Raw genomic sequence first — 16799 nt, forward strand, 5'->3', positions numbered from 1 at the left:
TTCCACAAACACATGCCTCAAAGACCATCAAACAGCTACAGAGGTGCAAAACAACACTCTGCTATTAATATAACCTTTTAATAAGGTACTGTGAAAGAAATGTTATTCCACACAGATTTCCTTAACCAGGTCTTTGGGTTTTGTGATAACAGTACAAACATGGCTGACACACAGTTGCGCAGAGTAATTGCAGTGGTCACTGGTAACACATACAGGTAGGCTTTGACGGATTGGCCACATAATGAAGATTCCCGATAGGATGGCACATTTGCGAGGTTACCTATCAGCCAGTGACTTAAAAAAAAAAAAAATATGGGACACTATCCAGAGTAGTGGCCCCATCCCCTCTGGTCTCTCACACAAACAACTATAGCATTTCACAGAGCAGAGCACCTGATACTGCAAATACTCCTCTAAGGTGGAAGCCTATTGTGACATCTGTGTTAAAGGGACAGAATTGGGTGCTATAAGGGGGTGTAACAATTTCCAGGTTGTTTCTGGGCACCGCCCTGGAGGGGTGACGATATGTGTGATATTTGGGGAATTATGTTAATGAGTTTTTTGTCTAGAGGTTTGGGGGCCTGTGCCCAGTGGGGGAGGTGGGCTATTATTTGAAATGTGGAGGTGTGTGTTTTGTCACAGCAGCTTTATGGTCTCAGTGACCAATAGACTGCCAATGGCTTTCTCACAGGTGCAGTGATATATTAATCCCACCTATTTTGGTTTTGGTCCCACCTACAGTACAGTTTTGGTGCCGCCTATGTGAGGCCCCATCTAGAATTTTTTCCATGGCCATTTTTAGTTACCAATCTGCCCCTGCAGGTAAGTGCACTCCCCTCTACAACTGCTAAGTCTAAATGTACAACTATTTAGGTGAAGCAAATGACACAGCAATGGAGCCCCATCACACTGCTACAGAGGTATGAGACAAAAAACACAGCTACTGCAGTCAGAATTTATTTATCACAGTCTATGAAATGACAGTTAGAAAAGGATTGGTTGCCATTGACAACTTCTATTGAAGCCTAAATATATTTCCCAGAGGGGTCTATTCATGGAGCAGTAAAAAGTACTACGGGCCAGATGTATCCAGCTTCAAAAAGTAATACAGTGGAGAGTGATAAGCAACCAGCCAATCAGCTCCTACCTGTCATTTTTCAAACCCAGCCTGTAACATGGCAGGTAGGAGCTGATTGGCTGGCTGTTTATCACTCTCCATTTTATCACTTTTTGAAGCTTGATACATCTGGGCCTGTATCACTAATAACAGGGCTCTTTACTGCTTTGTATCATTCACAGAAGGGGTGACCATGGAGAAATGTCACATTTCACCTGTGTCATCCCTTCTCCATGTCAGGATCACTTCCCCATACACTAGTATGGGGAGAGCAATTCATAGAAGCATGGGGGCTCTTCTTTCCATTTCACTTCTCAGAAAACATTTTCGGTACTTGTGTAGTTTCACGGCGCTCGCCCACGCTGCGGGCTCGGTGGCTCGCTACGCTCGCCATGCTATCTAAAATCAACTCCATGCCAACATGGATAGTGGGGGTATGAACTATCCATGTTGGCATGGAGTTAAGTTACTTTATTTTAGATAGTTTGGCGCCGTGAAACTACACAAGAACCACATTTTCCAACTCAGGGTAGAGTAAGGAGGCTGGTGAAGGGATGAAGGAGAGAGGACTGCTGTCTCCCCGCTTACTTCCCATTCTTCCCGCTCTCTTCTTTCATGCCGGCCAATCAGAGGGGTTCCCGCTTCCTGTGAGAGAAAGGTAGAGAAAAAATTCTGCCCCTTCCCATATTTATTGTGTACAAAGAATAATTATCTTTTTATGTTTCAAGTTACATTTTTCATTTTAAGCCTTCACCTACCTAGTAGTCTGATTGAACAAAGCCATGTACCATACACACAATGACATTGTATTGTGAGGTTTTGGTTCATAATGATTTCTGAAATCCAGCTCAAATATTGTACAACAAAGGTAAGGTTTTTAGACTATTAAAACAAATGCCATTAAAACATGTAGTTAGTTGTATGAGAACATAATAGGTGATACTCATAGACACAAAATGATAATTAAACGGAATGAATGAATTAAAGCAAAAAACATTCAACAAGTCACACAAAGCTTTTGTAAGAAAATAACAATCAAAACACAAGTTTCATCATGTGTAAAAGTTTGTAATTTATTTAAAAAAATAAATTCATATTTCTATGCACTGCACTGCCCTGCCTTACCCTGCTTCTTGCTGCCACCACCGCCAGGTCTGTGGCCAGGACCCACAGATCTACTTGTCTGTGCTCCTGGCTCTCCTCCTGGCTGGCTCCTGCTAATGACCCACACAAGATGTCGGCCCCCTACAGCAAAACTATTTGAGGATGCTAGAGGAGGCGGCGGCCTAAACTAGCATCCACAAAAATGGTCTGCTGTTAGGGGGCGGACATTTTGTGTGGATCATTAGCAGGAGCCAGCCAGGAGGAGAGCCAGGACCGCAGACAAGTAGATCCGCGGGTCCTGGCCACAGATCCGGCAGTGGCGGCGGCAAGCAGCAGGGTAAGGTAGGGTTGGGATGGGCAGGCTTTATTTTACGGGGGGGGGGGGGCACTGCCGAACTATCCAGCGGTGGGCTCGCTCGTTTTATCGTTACGCCACTGCGCTGCCTACCATCGGAAGGGGACCGAATGGGCCCAAATAGTGTTGTACTCTTTTAAACAGTAGTGTGACTGTTTTTTTTTTTATTACATTGGTACAAAAGGTAACTTAAAAATACTTTTCTATAGCATTGTAGCAGGAGAAATCCATTAGTAGTTTACTCTATATTTATTGAAAAGTGCAGAGAAATCAGTGTTGCTTCAACTTTTCACCCATCCATCTAGTTCTTTCAGTTTCCATAGATTTTAATACTGCTGTGGGATATTTATATAAAGGAAAGAAGCCTTTTTTTGCAAACATAACGCCAACTATTGATGGCATTATGATACTGTTCTAGAATATAATAAAATTAATTATAGAAGAAAGAAAAGTATCTCCGTATATGATAAATTAAGCTGTAGTAATAACAGAAAAGAAATTTGAACCTTTTTATAACATGGGCAAATATCGGAATCTGATTAAGTTGGCCAATGAAAGGATGACACCATTAACTCAAATCAGAGAACATTTCACTTTCATTCTGCCAAATTTAGACCCAATCGCAGGACGAATAGGTTCTCAAAATTGGCAAAACCATGTACACTGCAGGTGGGGCAGATGTAACATGTGCAGAGAGAGCAGGGCCGGTGCAAGGCACCGGAGCGCCCCAGGCGAGTCGGGGTGGGGGCGCCCCGGTGCCGGGCGGGGGGGGGGGGGGGGGTCGGGGGGGGTCTTGGTTGGTACCTGCGTAAAAAAAACTTCTGTCCCCGGCGTCCCTGCTGAGTGCTGGTGTAGGGGTGTCCGTGCCGCCGGGGGAGCCTGCGGCGCTGTTATCGTGTATACGCTTGTCGCGCCCGGCGGGGTCCCTACAGTGCATAGAAAATAACTAGCGCTATGCGCGCGGCGTTATTTTCTATGCTCTGTAGGGACCCCGCCGGGCGCGACAAGCGTATACACGATAACAGCGCCGCAGGCTCCCCCGGCGGCACGGACACCCCTACACCAGCACTCAGCAGGGACGCCGGGGACAGAAGTTTTTTTTACGCAGGTACCACAGTGCAGGGGGTGAGGGGCGAACTGCCGCCCTCCAGGTGCCGGCGCCCTAGGCAAATGCCTAGAGCTGCCTAGTGGTGGCGCCGGCCCTGAGAGAGAGTTATATTTGGGTGAGTTATTTTGTTTCTGTGTAAATACTGTCTGCTCTATTCTTACACTGCAATTTAGATTTCAGTTTGAACACACCCCACCCAAATCTAACTCTCTCTGCAGATGTTACATCAGCCCCACCTGCAGTGCACATGGGCCCTTATTCAGATCTAAGCGGTAACGGCCGCATACGGCCGTTCCGCCGATGTTTTCGCTCTGCGCATGTGCAGAGGGCACTCTGCGCATGTGCAGGCGAAATCGCCGCACAATATTTTTTAACGCCGCAAAGGGGGCGTAGAGGGGCGTGAGGGGCTACTAAGCCTCATTACCCTATGCATACGCCCCGCGTTTCATGGGCGTTCCCATGCAAACGCGGGGCGTATGCATGGTAATGAGGCTGTGACGCATGTGTTGGGGGCGGGCATCTGACATCGCCGGATGTCAGCTGCCCGGCCCCATACATGCTTTTACACGGACAAGTGTCCGTGAGGTCTATGAGTGCGGGAGCTGGTGGAGCGTGCGGCCCTGCCTTCGATGGTCGGTGACCATCGAATGCAGGGGGCTGCTCCAAGATGGTGGAGGCGTATCCCCCGCCATTTTCATGCGGACCGCCACATGTCCGCGTACGGACGGCCGTGGCGATCCGTATTGAAGGCGGGGATTCGCCTGCACGGTCGGAGCCGCATATGCGGCTCCGGCCGCACCAAGCAGAATAAGGGCCATGGTTTTGTTCATTAAAGAAGGAGTTCGCTTTTGCAAACCAACCAGAGTCCCCCCCCCCCCCATTGTTCTTTAAAGGTAGCCTAGAGGTCCCAGCAAGCCAGCACCAGCATGCCGACACTTGGAGAACCGCAAGTACCAGCATAACTGGGCATTAGGGCCCACTGGCACTTGTAGTCCACCTGTAAATAAATACATATAGAACATTTACATAATGCAGTCTCTATTATATAGGTAATAGAGATGTATCAGGGCACAGTGTGACAATGTAAGTGTATTACTTATATTCTGTTACGCATTGGTAAATTTGAGACATCTGTTACCCCTTTCACATTGCCAAAATAAAGCAGGTTGACCCGATCCAAGGTGCAGAGTGAAAGCACCAAACCTTATACTCTGGGACGAGCAATCCAGCATTTCGACCTTGTTTATAAGAAGGGTTAAACCCGAGTCACCCTCTGTATAACAGGGGGCGACTCAGGTTTAATGTAAATTTGCCGGACCCCCGTCAGACCTGGCATCGCAATCCCAGGTCCTACCACAGTTTGCAATGTGAAAGGGGTATGAGTGACACAACCCCCATCACAATTTGTCTTTCTTTTTCTTTCTCCCACTATAGATGGCAGAGAAAAGCCTATGGGGATATCTGCAAATCTCAGCCATAGAAAGGAAGAGGACGTGAAACTAGATTACGTTATTGCTGAAACACAGGGTCTCCTGGCTCACAGTCCATCTGCATCACCAGCCAGCAACAGTGAGTTGTTAGATCAGTATAATCCAGCCCAATATCAGCTCATACTGTATGTGCTATAGGGTATATGCATGGGCAGAGGATGGGGGTTTATCTCTCCTCACACTTCATACATAATCAAGTCATTTTGGACAATGTGGGAATGATGCAGAGTAGGAATAGCAGCAGTTTAAAAGTGTATCTTCTAAATCTGCTCTTGCCACAGGGCAGGTGCAATACACCGTCATCATGATGATTGTGTTGACCTGTTGTAACCCACAAGCATAATGCTGCCAGTTCGGAGGCGGTCACATGCGCACAGTGTCTATTCAGGCGTAGAGGCTTGGGGCATGGCCAGCAGCTCATACAGCGCTGGCCATGCCCCCACAGGAGCGAAAATGGGGGTATGGCACCAAAAAATTCATGCACCCAAGCTCTCCTCTAATGCCACTTCCACTAATATGGTAAAAAAGAAAAAGAAAGTGGCGCTGGTTTGATGAAAATATCATACAAATATTTAATAACAAGAACATGACATAAAATATTGCAACAATCAATTAAAAAATGGTGATTAATGTCTGGACCGGAGGCTGACCGATATTGGACCCCCTTTATCTGGACTTTCTAGTGCCCTTGGCCGCCCACTCTCAACCGCAAGAGATAAATCTATTCATCGTTCATCTCCGCAATTGCGGTACACCATCTTTGTTGCCACGGCGGTTCACCTTCCATGCAGGAATCAAGGTTGGTCACGACACTTTGAAACCACTGACCATTTGGTCCCACAAAACCCCACCAACCCTGAGGACACCTGCTGTTATATCCCACCCCTGAGATTGGAGCCTCTAGCGACGTGAGAAACCTGTGGTTGAATCAACTCCCAGCCCTATCACATCATTTGGGTCCCCGACCAACTGTGGCCCTATTGTCGCATTCATCTGGGGACAACTCAGGATCGGATCAATTGTAACCCTGTGGTAACTATTAGCCCATTGGGCACCTCAACTCATTCCAGATATCAGTTGCATTCTCACCTGCCAAGACTAATTATTCATTGGTCCCACTCCATTCAGCCTCCGGTCCAGATATTAATCACCATTTTTTTAATGATTGTTGCAAAATTTTATGTCATGTTTTCTTAATTGTTATTAAATATTTGCATGATATTTTCATCAAACCAGCGCCACTTTCTTTTTTGCCTTGGTCTTTTTGGGGCTGACTACCCCATTATCAAGTGGCAGCTCTTGACACAGCACCCGTGGTAGCGCCTGTCTGTGCACCCTAGGGAGCACATTGTATCTACTAATATGGTGTCCATGTCAACAGTCAACACTGATGGCAGTCTTTGTGTGTGGAAAAAAACCTCATGTCGACCTTTACCTATGTCGAATTTTCCCATGTCAACCTTTTGCTTGTGTTGATCTTTTGATCATGATGACCTAATGCTTGTCGAAGATTTCCATGTGTCAACCTATTGACTGCTGACATAGACACTGTCGACCAAATGATCCATACCCATTCGAAAAGTGGAACTTTCTAGGAGTCACATCACCAAAAGGATTGTGGCACCATCTCATGGAAATTTATGAAAGGACCCTCATATCAGAGGTGTTTCATAGAAATGACTAATATTCAAGGGTAAATGAGCCCCAAAGCAGTTAGCAATATCTACTTGTTAATGAAAAGGTGCTGATATTTCTCACTGCCAGGGCCGCCATCAGGGGGGGACCATGGGGACAAGTGTCCCGGGCCCTGCTCACGGATTGCTTGTGTATTGTAAAGAAGTTCCTTATAAGTGGCCATGACAAATCTTACTTAAAAATGCATGTAGCCATAGGAATCATTGCACTGTACCTGACAACCAGTGGCGGCTCCAGAGGAGGGGCTGCAGCACAGTTCAAAATTCAAATAGAGGGGCCGCACCAACTGCCACTGTTTATAATTGGGGTAAGGTGTTATCGAGGAGATTGCTACAATTTCAGTGCCTGATTATGGAGAGTGAGTAAAAAACAAAAAAAAGAGCAAGTTTTTCTACCTTGACAAATTTATATTTAAATACAGCTGGAAATGGTTATGTCAAAGTGAATTTTCTGTATAAAAATAAAGCTGTGTGTCGGCTATATGCAAAAGCAGATGGTATTTACCCTGCATGCAAACACAATAAATGTATTTGTACCCCTTTAATTGTAACATGGGTTGTTTCAGTTATACATTTAATCATTAGATTTCAGTTATATATTACATCTATAGATTGTAAGCTTGCAGCAGGGCTCTCCTACCTCCAAGTCTGTCTGTTGTTACCCAGTTTGTTTTATTACTGTCTACTAATGTAAAGCGCAACGGAATCTGCTGCACTATATAAGACACTGTAAATAAATAAATAAATGTAATTGTTTCTTAACTCCCACCTGAGAATCAGACATATATTGTGGTATAATGTGGATCCACTGAGTTATACAATTGTTGCCAGTCAACATTTAAGGTTACCTTCCGTTAATGAACAGATCATTTCACATTGGTTTTAAGATTCAGTATTGCAACCTTAAAATTCCACATTTGCATCACTTTAGCTTCTAATTCTAATTCTGTTGTGTAATGTAGATTTGGGTTGGGCTCAGTGGAGTAACTATAGCCCCGCAGACCCTGCGGTCGCAGGGAGGCGCTGATTAAGTGTGGGTGACGATCTACTTGTCTGCAGTCCCGGCTCTCCTCCTGTCAGGTTACTGTTAATAAAAAGGGATCTCCCAAAATGGCCGCCCCCTAACAGCAGACCGTGTTTGGGGAGACTCCTCTAGCATCCTCAAAAAGTGTCTACTGTTAGGGGGCGGACATTTAGGGAGGTCCATTTTCATTAAGAAGCCTGACAGGAAGAGAGCCAGGACCACAGGCAAGAGATAAGTAGATCTGCGGTCCTGGCAGCGGCGAGCAGAGGGTAAGTGCAGAGTTGAGGCTTACTTTTAAGGGGGGGAGGGCCTTTATTTTAGGGGGGTCTGAAATTGCAGGCGGGGGGGGGGGGGTGCCCAATAAGTAGTTCTGCCACTGGTCGGGCTGGGAGCAATTTCATATTGTGCCACATTTTGCTGTCACAAATGTAACAAGATGGATTATAAAATGATATGTCACTCTGTGCAGTATTTATATATAACGCATATAACTACGTATGCTTGTAAATTAATGATCACTTTACTATTGTAGATGTTAGAATGATCAGCAGCAGTGGAAATCCTACTTATACTTCAGATCAATGGAAAGTTTCTATCCTGACGGGCAGTGCTGGAACATCAGCTGATGTCACGCTGTGGGTATATGGCACCAAAGGGAACACTGGTCCTATCGTCCTGGCAACTGGCAACAAAGATCAACTCTTTCAACCTAGACAAGAAGATGATTTTATGGTACGTAAGTCTCTCATGTCCCAATGTAAGTCTTTCATGTCCCAATGTAAGTCATTCATGTCCCAATGCCCAATACACCACACATACCACTTATCTAAAATAAAGACTCTGACAACTGACATTGGGGTGAATGGGGTCGTCTTTTCATTTTCTGAAAGAGGGTGGCCTATTTAATCTATATAGAAAAATTTACCTTTAACTAACTGTGGTGGCGAGGTCAGAACGCATTTAAATAAAAATTCTTGGGCCATCTGCCCTGATGAACAAGGACTGGCCATCTGCCGAGTCCCTGTCCATAAAAACTAAGTAAAAATTATTCAAAATAAAATTGGGGCCATCTGCCCCACAAATCACACTCCCACTAAGGTAACAACTCAACTAAAGTGACTTAAGGGGCCCACCTGGTTCAGTGATGCCCCTGAAGGAAAAACTGTTACCACGCCCAAGTCACTTTCTCCAAAGAAGTTGCACCGCAAGGGAAAGAAATCACAAAAAGGGTATTATCAATAATAACCTAGCCACTAGCCACCGTTCTGAAACTGGCCACGTGCCGCAATCCTCCAGAACCGGCATCGCCACCATAGCCTAACCTATATCGACCTCAACCTATCAATAATGTCCCTAAAAAAGAAGGCTAAACCCTCGTCTGAAAGGTGTACACCATCACTCCTGCATGTGAGATCGAGTATCCGCCATGTTGACAGACCATTCGACCTACAGTACTCCTGAGTTCACCCTTGTCTGACCAGGTCAACTGCCCCAGGGTTAAGCGCACCCCTCCAAAACTGCAGAGGAACAATATCCAACCAAAATATCCTACAAAAGGGGAATTCTTGCAACAAATGTAAAATCTCATTCCTTATCTCAAATCTAATATCCAGACAAGTCCTGGATGTCAAATTGTTGCCCCCTAAGTGGATGATTAGAAAAAGCGGGTAACCAAACCTAGCAACTGCTTCATCAAAAGTCTGCCTACATTTTGCAAACCGTAAATCATGATGCCCAAGCCATCTAAACAAATGTAATTCTGGGTATTGCACATAATCCAAGGCTATCGGTGATACCGACAGCCAATAGACAAAAGAATGGCCTATGAACCATATAAATTGCAGATCTATCCGCATTCCTGAAAAAGAAGTTTCGGAAACATTAGTAGAGGTTCAAACTGTGCAAGAACTGGAGATATAACAGCCTAAAAAATTTGACAATTGGTGTTGGGGGGGGGGGGTTTAGGGTGCTGGGTCGACCCATTTTGATTTGAGACAAAAAAACTGCAAAACTTCCGCCAGCTGGAAAAAAGGTATTTATAACTGGTGGTAAAACAAGAAATTCCTCAAGGCCCCCCCAAACACTAAGGCGTGTTTGAGCGAGCGGCTAATTCTCAAGGGTGGCGCACTGACAGATCAAGACCTGATGTAACGTTGAAACGCACCAGACCTCCATCTACCCAGTGACCATATAGATCCATCGGACCAACCCGCCGCAGCTGAAGCAGCACGAATGCGGAGAGAGTGTGTCCCAAAAACCTCCAGTGAAAGACCCAAGTGCAGAATGCATCATTTCAACACTGCATTAAATTGGTAACATGTAAGAAGTGACCCATCCAAATGAATGAGCCAACCTCCAGGCAGACTAGGATGAAGGCCCGAATAGGTTTGCCAGCATAGGTGAAGCTGTTGAGCGAGAAGGTGCCACCAGCTCACCTACCCTGAACACCCCATGATAGGCCATAACAAAGGCCATGCTTAACAGTTTTGCCTTGTAAACGGACATGCAAACCGTTTTTAGAGAACGCACCAATTTTTCCAACAAAAGCCTCTTGTCGGGTAAGGGCGGCTCAAACCTGGACCAGCCCTTAAGCATTCTTTTGAGGAAAATAGGACTTAGTGATGTCCCTTTCCCCCTTAAGCTGTAAAAACTATAAAATGCCAGATAAGGCCCTAGAAACGGCGCTGAGCGACTTCCCGGCAACATAGAAACGCCAAGCAAAGGCAAGTATTAATTAATTTAAACTTTTACCTTCTTTTTAAGAACTTGCCAAAAGAATGCCTTTGATATACCAAGCAGTGAGTGGAGAAGTGGTCCAGTGGAGAGCCAACCAATCAGCATCTACCTTTTCATTTTACAGAACGTACTTGATAAATTCTTCCTTAAAGCTAATTGGTTGCTATTAACAACTTTTCACTGCTTTCTTGCTTGATTATACCTCCCAACTGTCCTGATTACAGCGGGACAGTCCTGTTATTTGGAGACTTTCTCGCTGACCCACCCGCGGGTGGAAATGTCTGCAGGAGGGGGGGGGGGGGCATTTGGGAGGAGCAAGAGATTATCACTGGTGATTGCTGTCCAGGGAAGGAGGAGGAAGGGCAGGGTTGGGCCCTGGGGCTGCCCTAGGACTAGGAGAGTGCTAGGCAGGCCCCCGATAATAATAAAATGGGGGTTTCAGCACTAAGCCCCACCCACTCTCCCCTTATCCCCGCCCCTTTTCGGACCCAATTTGGGGTTTGTTCTTTGGTTTCCCCCCACACTTCGATAACATGCTGGTTCGGCGGGGCGGTGAATGGCGTTAAGCCGCTGCTTAGCCAGCGGTAGTGAATCAGGCCCTTTGTCTAAGTACATATTTCTGCATCTATGCAGATAGCGATACTAATACTCCTTTCACATTCGCAAGCGCTTGCAAGCCTGGTCGCACGCCGGGTGCAAGACGGCTTGCAAGCGCTTTCACACTGGCCTCCCGGCCCAGCATAACGCCGGGTGGATGACGTCATCTGGAGGCGGGGCTGGGGCAGTGCTGGAAGATGACAGCTGTGGCGCCTACCCGTTCACACTGCGCCTGGACCCGCGAGCGCTCTGGGTCCAACTCTGGTCAAGACCTGGGTTGAAATCCTGGAACACTGGACCCAGGGATAATGTACCAGGACCCTTTCACATTGACTCATTTCCCGGGTTGATGTATTCATGTGCAATAACCCTGGAAATACTTCTCAGTGTGAAAGGGGTATAACTAAACCTGTATTATAATGCTGCTTTGAAGGATGTTAATGTTTAAATATGTTAATGTGATGTAATGTAGGCATGGTTATAAAATAATAATATTCATGATTATCTCTTTTAAGATAAGACTATCAAATATTGGGAAACTGTACAAGATTAGAATAGAACATGACGGAACAGGTCCTCACCCCGACTGGGAGCTGAAACGGGTATGTCTTCCAAAACATTATTTTATTCTCTAAATAGATTATTTCAGTGCCTGAGTGCAGCAATAACCTTCATAATATGTAACCTCCCACAGGGCCGGTGCAAGGCACCGGAGCACCCCAGACGAGGGGGGGGGCGCCCCAGTGCCTACGGGGGGGGGGTACCTGCGGCGCTGTGTGATCTGGCGGCGGGGTCCCTGCAGTGATGTGTACTATCCGGAAGCCAGGCGGCGGCGCGGGAAGCGCTGATGGGTTTGAAAACTCGCCGCACGCTGATTGGCTGAATCTCAGCCAATCAGCATGCGGAATGTTTTCAAACCCAGCAGCGCTTCCCACGCCGCCGCCTGGCTGCCGGATAGCGCGCATCACTGCAGGGACCCCGCCGCCAGATCACACAGTGCCGCAGGTACCCGGCAGGAACACCCCTGCAGCCTCCATGCGAGAGGCGAGGGGCGAAGTGCCGCCCTCCAGTGGCTGGCACCCTAGGCAAATGCCTAGATTTGCCTAGTGGTGGCACCGGCCCTGACCTCCCATGTCAATAAGGAAAATCAATGAATATATAAGAAGTGGTAGAATCACGCTGAGCACAATGATGGAGGACACACTGTATTTAAATTAAAATGTTTTATATAGACAAATAATATTTTGTGATTTTTACCACTTCTTATATATTCATTGATTTTCCTTATTGACAGTGCAGTGTGTATTCCCCAAACAAAACATTTGTCAGAAGAAAATTCTTCCTTCTTTTTGGAGTTTAGCAGACTCCTTACACCTGCAGCAGCCATTTAAGGTTTATATCACACACAAGAACCATCTTTATCTGCATCTTTTATATATACCCATTAGTGCCGGGGCCCTTGAGAGAGTGGGATAACCCCTCCCTCTCAAGGAGAAAAACCTCCAGAAATAAAATACCAGTCAAGGAGTTCCTGTCATTTTTCAAACACAGCCTTGATGGTAAGAAGCTGATAAGCTGGTCCTTAGGAACAGATGCACCCAGAGGCGTAACTAGAACTTTGTGGGCCCCATAGCAAAATGTATAGTGGGGCCCCCATGCAGTGCCCATTACACATTATGCGACACACCGCCATGCCCATTACACATTATGTGCACACCGCAATGCTCATTATGCGCACACCACAATGCCCAGTACACATATGTTATACACCGCAATGCCCAATAAACATTATGCAACACACCGCATTGCCCACTATGCGCACACCGCAATGCCCATTACACATACTGTATGTGATACACCACAATGCCCTTTACACATTATCCGATACACCGCAATACCCCTTTCCCATTGTACACACACCATAATGCCCGTCAGAGGCAGAACTCTGGGAGGCAATGGAGTCATCTGCCGCCGGGCTCCTGCTCTCAAGGGGGCACCTCTTAACCACTGCCAGTTTAAAACCATTAATTGAAAGCCATCACAATCGCTTCTGTGGCTGAGTTCTGAAATATTTTTGTGTTCTCTCTCTCGCTCTGTATACATATAGAGTATATAATATATATTTCATAACAGACTATATATATTTTTAATAACATTGTGTGTGTGTGTGGGGGGGGCACCAATATTCATCTTGCCGCCGGGCAACTTGGACAAACTTACGCCACTGATGCCCGTTACTGCTAAGACAGACTGCATCTGGTGCAGAATCATTCTGGCAGCGGCACTTCTCGCAGACCCCGCCAGCACTTGCTCCCTCAAGCCACAGCGGGGTCTGTGGGACCATAGTGGTGCAACTGAATGTAGCCATATTATTGTTTGCTGCAATGCGGCATATTGTGCCGGACTGTGCGATCACCCCATGTGAATAGGCACAGCCTGCTGCAGCAAGCCGCTTTGCAGCAAAAATTACAGTATATTTGTATAGCTTAGGCAGAGAAATACATACTGTATTAAAAACAGGCCGGACCCACACTGTCATTCTCTTCACACTCACAGCAGTCAGCCACTGTGGGGCCCATAGTATGTGCTGGAAAGCCTGGCACGTGCGTCCACAGCTGTCCCAATGAGGGTGTGGGGGCCTCCCGGTGTCAGTGTTCCGATCTCCTCTCTTCGAAGCAGGGCAGACAGGCCTAGCAGCCCCCACAACCAAGTACACTGGCTGTGAATGTGGCAACCACAACTACAGCTGTATAAATTGATGACTGCAGCTGATGGAATGGTCAATACATTACCTGGTACATAAGCGCACTATACTGAAAATAGCAGTGTTCATAATGTATAGAACAACACCTTACATTCATACAGTACATGGGGAGAACCGGTAACTGCAGCACTCAACGGGGAGTTATATTGAATTTGGGATTTTGCCCATAGCAACCAATCAGATTCTATTTCTTATTTATTTAACAGTTTATGGAAGATAATAGATGAAATCGAATTGGTTGCTAGGGCGACATCTCATGTTTAACAGAACTCCCATCAGTAAATTTACCCCTCAGAGTGGGTCAGGGAAGATGCCTGTTTTAATTGTAGGGCACATTTCATTCAGCAGCTGACAAAATGAACACACCAACACGTTACTATTCCTGACAGTTATGGGTAGTGGCTGCATAAGGGGTCTTATGACAAAACTGAAGTGTCATAGACATCCTGTATCTCTAGTTATAAATGTAATGTCATTATGTAATGCCGCTTGTGCACACCGCATATTAACAGCAAGTCCCCGCTAAATGCTTCTGTCCTAGTGAAAAGCCTTCAGATTGCTAATATATCATCAGCCCAGGTGTCTCTACAAAGCGTCTCTTCAGTCTGGTTACTGTGACTACAAATTACTGAGCACTATAGAAATATTCCGCCCTTCAAAGTTGTTTTCCAGCTCAGCTTAATTGCTAAGGTCATGCCATCCTAATATTCACAGATAGCAAAATAACATATTGCTGCCCACTAATTATGTCATCTTTACCAATTTAACAATACGCAGTCAGCGGATAGACAAAGTCTAGGTCCACCACTAATAGTCGACAGGGACTAGGTCAACACCTAAATACAGTCCACATACCTTAGGTCGACACTGCCAAAAGGACTGCCCAAGCTTATGGTCGACATGGGCAAGGTCGACAATTAAAAGGTTGACATGAGTTTTTCATGATTTATTTTTTTAAAGCGTGGTTTGCTATACTTCACTATCCACTGATGGCTGCCTAGGTACAGCACCTACAGCAGCTTGGCGGGAATATGATCCCGGTGTGATAACTATACTGTCCCTGCTTATATTGTTACCTAGCTGGCTGCTGACTGCTGCAAAGACCAGTGGTGCCGCTGATGGCTGCCTAGGCGCTGTACAGCTCAGAGGGTTTGTGCTCCTTGCATCTATATCCCCCAGGGTACTTCTAGCGTATACCTGTATGTGTTGTATATCTGTCACTGTTTAATGGTTACCTACCCAGCTGTTGCAAAGCAATCCATATCAAATTCCTAGTATACGCAAGTATACCTGGCCAATAAAGCTGATTCTGATTCTGAAGTGGACATAGAGTGGGAAATATAATAGTGCCCAAAACATGGCGAGTGGACGCCGTATATACAGTGGCGGATCTCCAGGAGGCAATGGAGTCATCTGCCGCCGGGCACCAGCCTTAAAGGGGGCACTGACTCCATTGCCTCCTGATGCTGTACGCTGCATCAGGTCAATGCTCATTAGATATGCATAGGCAGGGACCCGCTGATTTAAGATGCACCGCGCTGGTCCCCAGTAAAAAACTTGTGCGATCTGCATGCGATCTGGCGCTTTAAAAAAACTGGAGATTTCTTACCAGAGCTCTCACTTTCTGAATCTTTCATCCTATTACATTTTACCCATGATAAAGGGTTAGCAAAAGTCACTAGCTAATACTTAAAAGCATAAAGTAAAAATAAAGCTGTTACAAAAAGTCTCATCAAACACCGCTCCAAACGCTTTCTATTGATTCATTTAAAAAAGCCTTCTTTCACCAAGAAACCAAGTTTTTATCCTGTGACAGCACAAATCTAAACCCAGATAGACAGGGCAGCAATGACTATATAGTGCAGATCTAATGTAGATTGTATGAATTGTATGTATATAGTACAGAGTGGCATAGCACTCAAATCTTTTAGTGTGTACACACTTGTACAATCTGCGTGAGATCCAGATGAGATTTTGACTATATAGTCAAAATCTCATCTGGATCTCATGCATGCTTGTATGGGTTTTAACCCTTGCGATCCCGATGCGCGCTCCCGTATCGCAGCCAGAAAGTCTTGGCTGCATAGACTATATAGTGCAGATCTGCACTATATAGTCTAAATTGTATGCAAATAGTCTAAATTGTATACATAGTCTAAATTGTAATATAGTCTAAATTTTACAAGTGTGTGCACACTTTTAGTTTAATGGTGTGTACACATGGTGAGATTCCCTTGCTATTCGACTTAAGATTCGAGTGCTATACAATCTTTGCTAACTCTGTACTATCTACATACAGTACAATTCATACAATCTACATTAGATTTGCACTATATAGTCTTTGCTGCCCTGTCTATCTGGGTTTCCATCTGTACTGCTACAGGATAAAAACATGTGGTTTCTTGGTGAAAGAAAGCTTTTTTAAATGAGTAAAATGAAAGCGGTTGGAATGGTATTTGATGAGACATTTTGTAACAGAAGTGTTGCTTTATTTTTACTTTATACTTTTAAGTATTACATAGGGACTTGTGTTAACCCTTATCATGGGTGAAAACCAGGGCAGTGTGGTCAGTGAGGTCAGTGCTAAGCTCGAATGCGCAGACCCCCCCACCCCCCAGTGCCCGACTCAGCACATCGCAGGGACGGGCTCCTTTTGGAGCTCTATTCCTGCAAGTGGGGGATAATAAATCCCGCCATTAAGATCGCATTGTAAATGCTGGGCAGTAATATTCCGCCCAGATTGCATTGATAAATGGTCCCCATGGTAATATACTGTATTGAGAGGTGGGGCTAAAAAGTATAGATTCAAC

The 16799-nt window shown here is 45.6% G+C and overlaps 1 protein-coding gene across 1 annotated transcript in view; it reads left to right on the plus strand.

Moving 5' to 3' along the window:
- RP1 (RP1 axonemal microtubule associated) overlaps positions 1-16799 on the plus strand; it is a 221106-nt gene that overhangs the window by 97928 nt on the left and 106379 nt on the right. The window contains exons 20-22 of the mRNA XM_083145115.1: positions 5119-5253; positions 8425-8624; positions 11741-11827. Coding sequence (XP_083001241.1) covers positions 5119-5253; positions 8425-8624; positions 11741-11827 — 422 coding nt within the window. The remainder of the gene's footprint in view (positions 1-5118; positions 5254-8424; positions 8625-11740; positions 11828-16799) is intronic.

Source organism: Crinia signifera, chromosome 5 (genome assembly GCF_055691185.1).
Source record: "Crinia signifera chromosome 5, ASM5569118v1, whole genome shotgun sequence".
Lineage (NCBI taxonomy): Eukaryota > Metazoa > Chordata > Amphibia > Anura > Myobatrachidae > Crinia > Crinia signifera.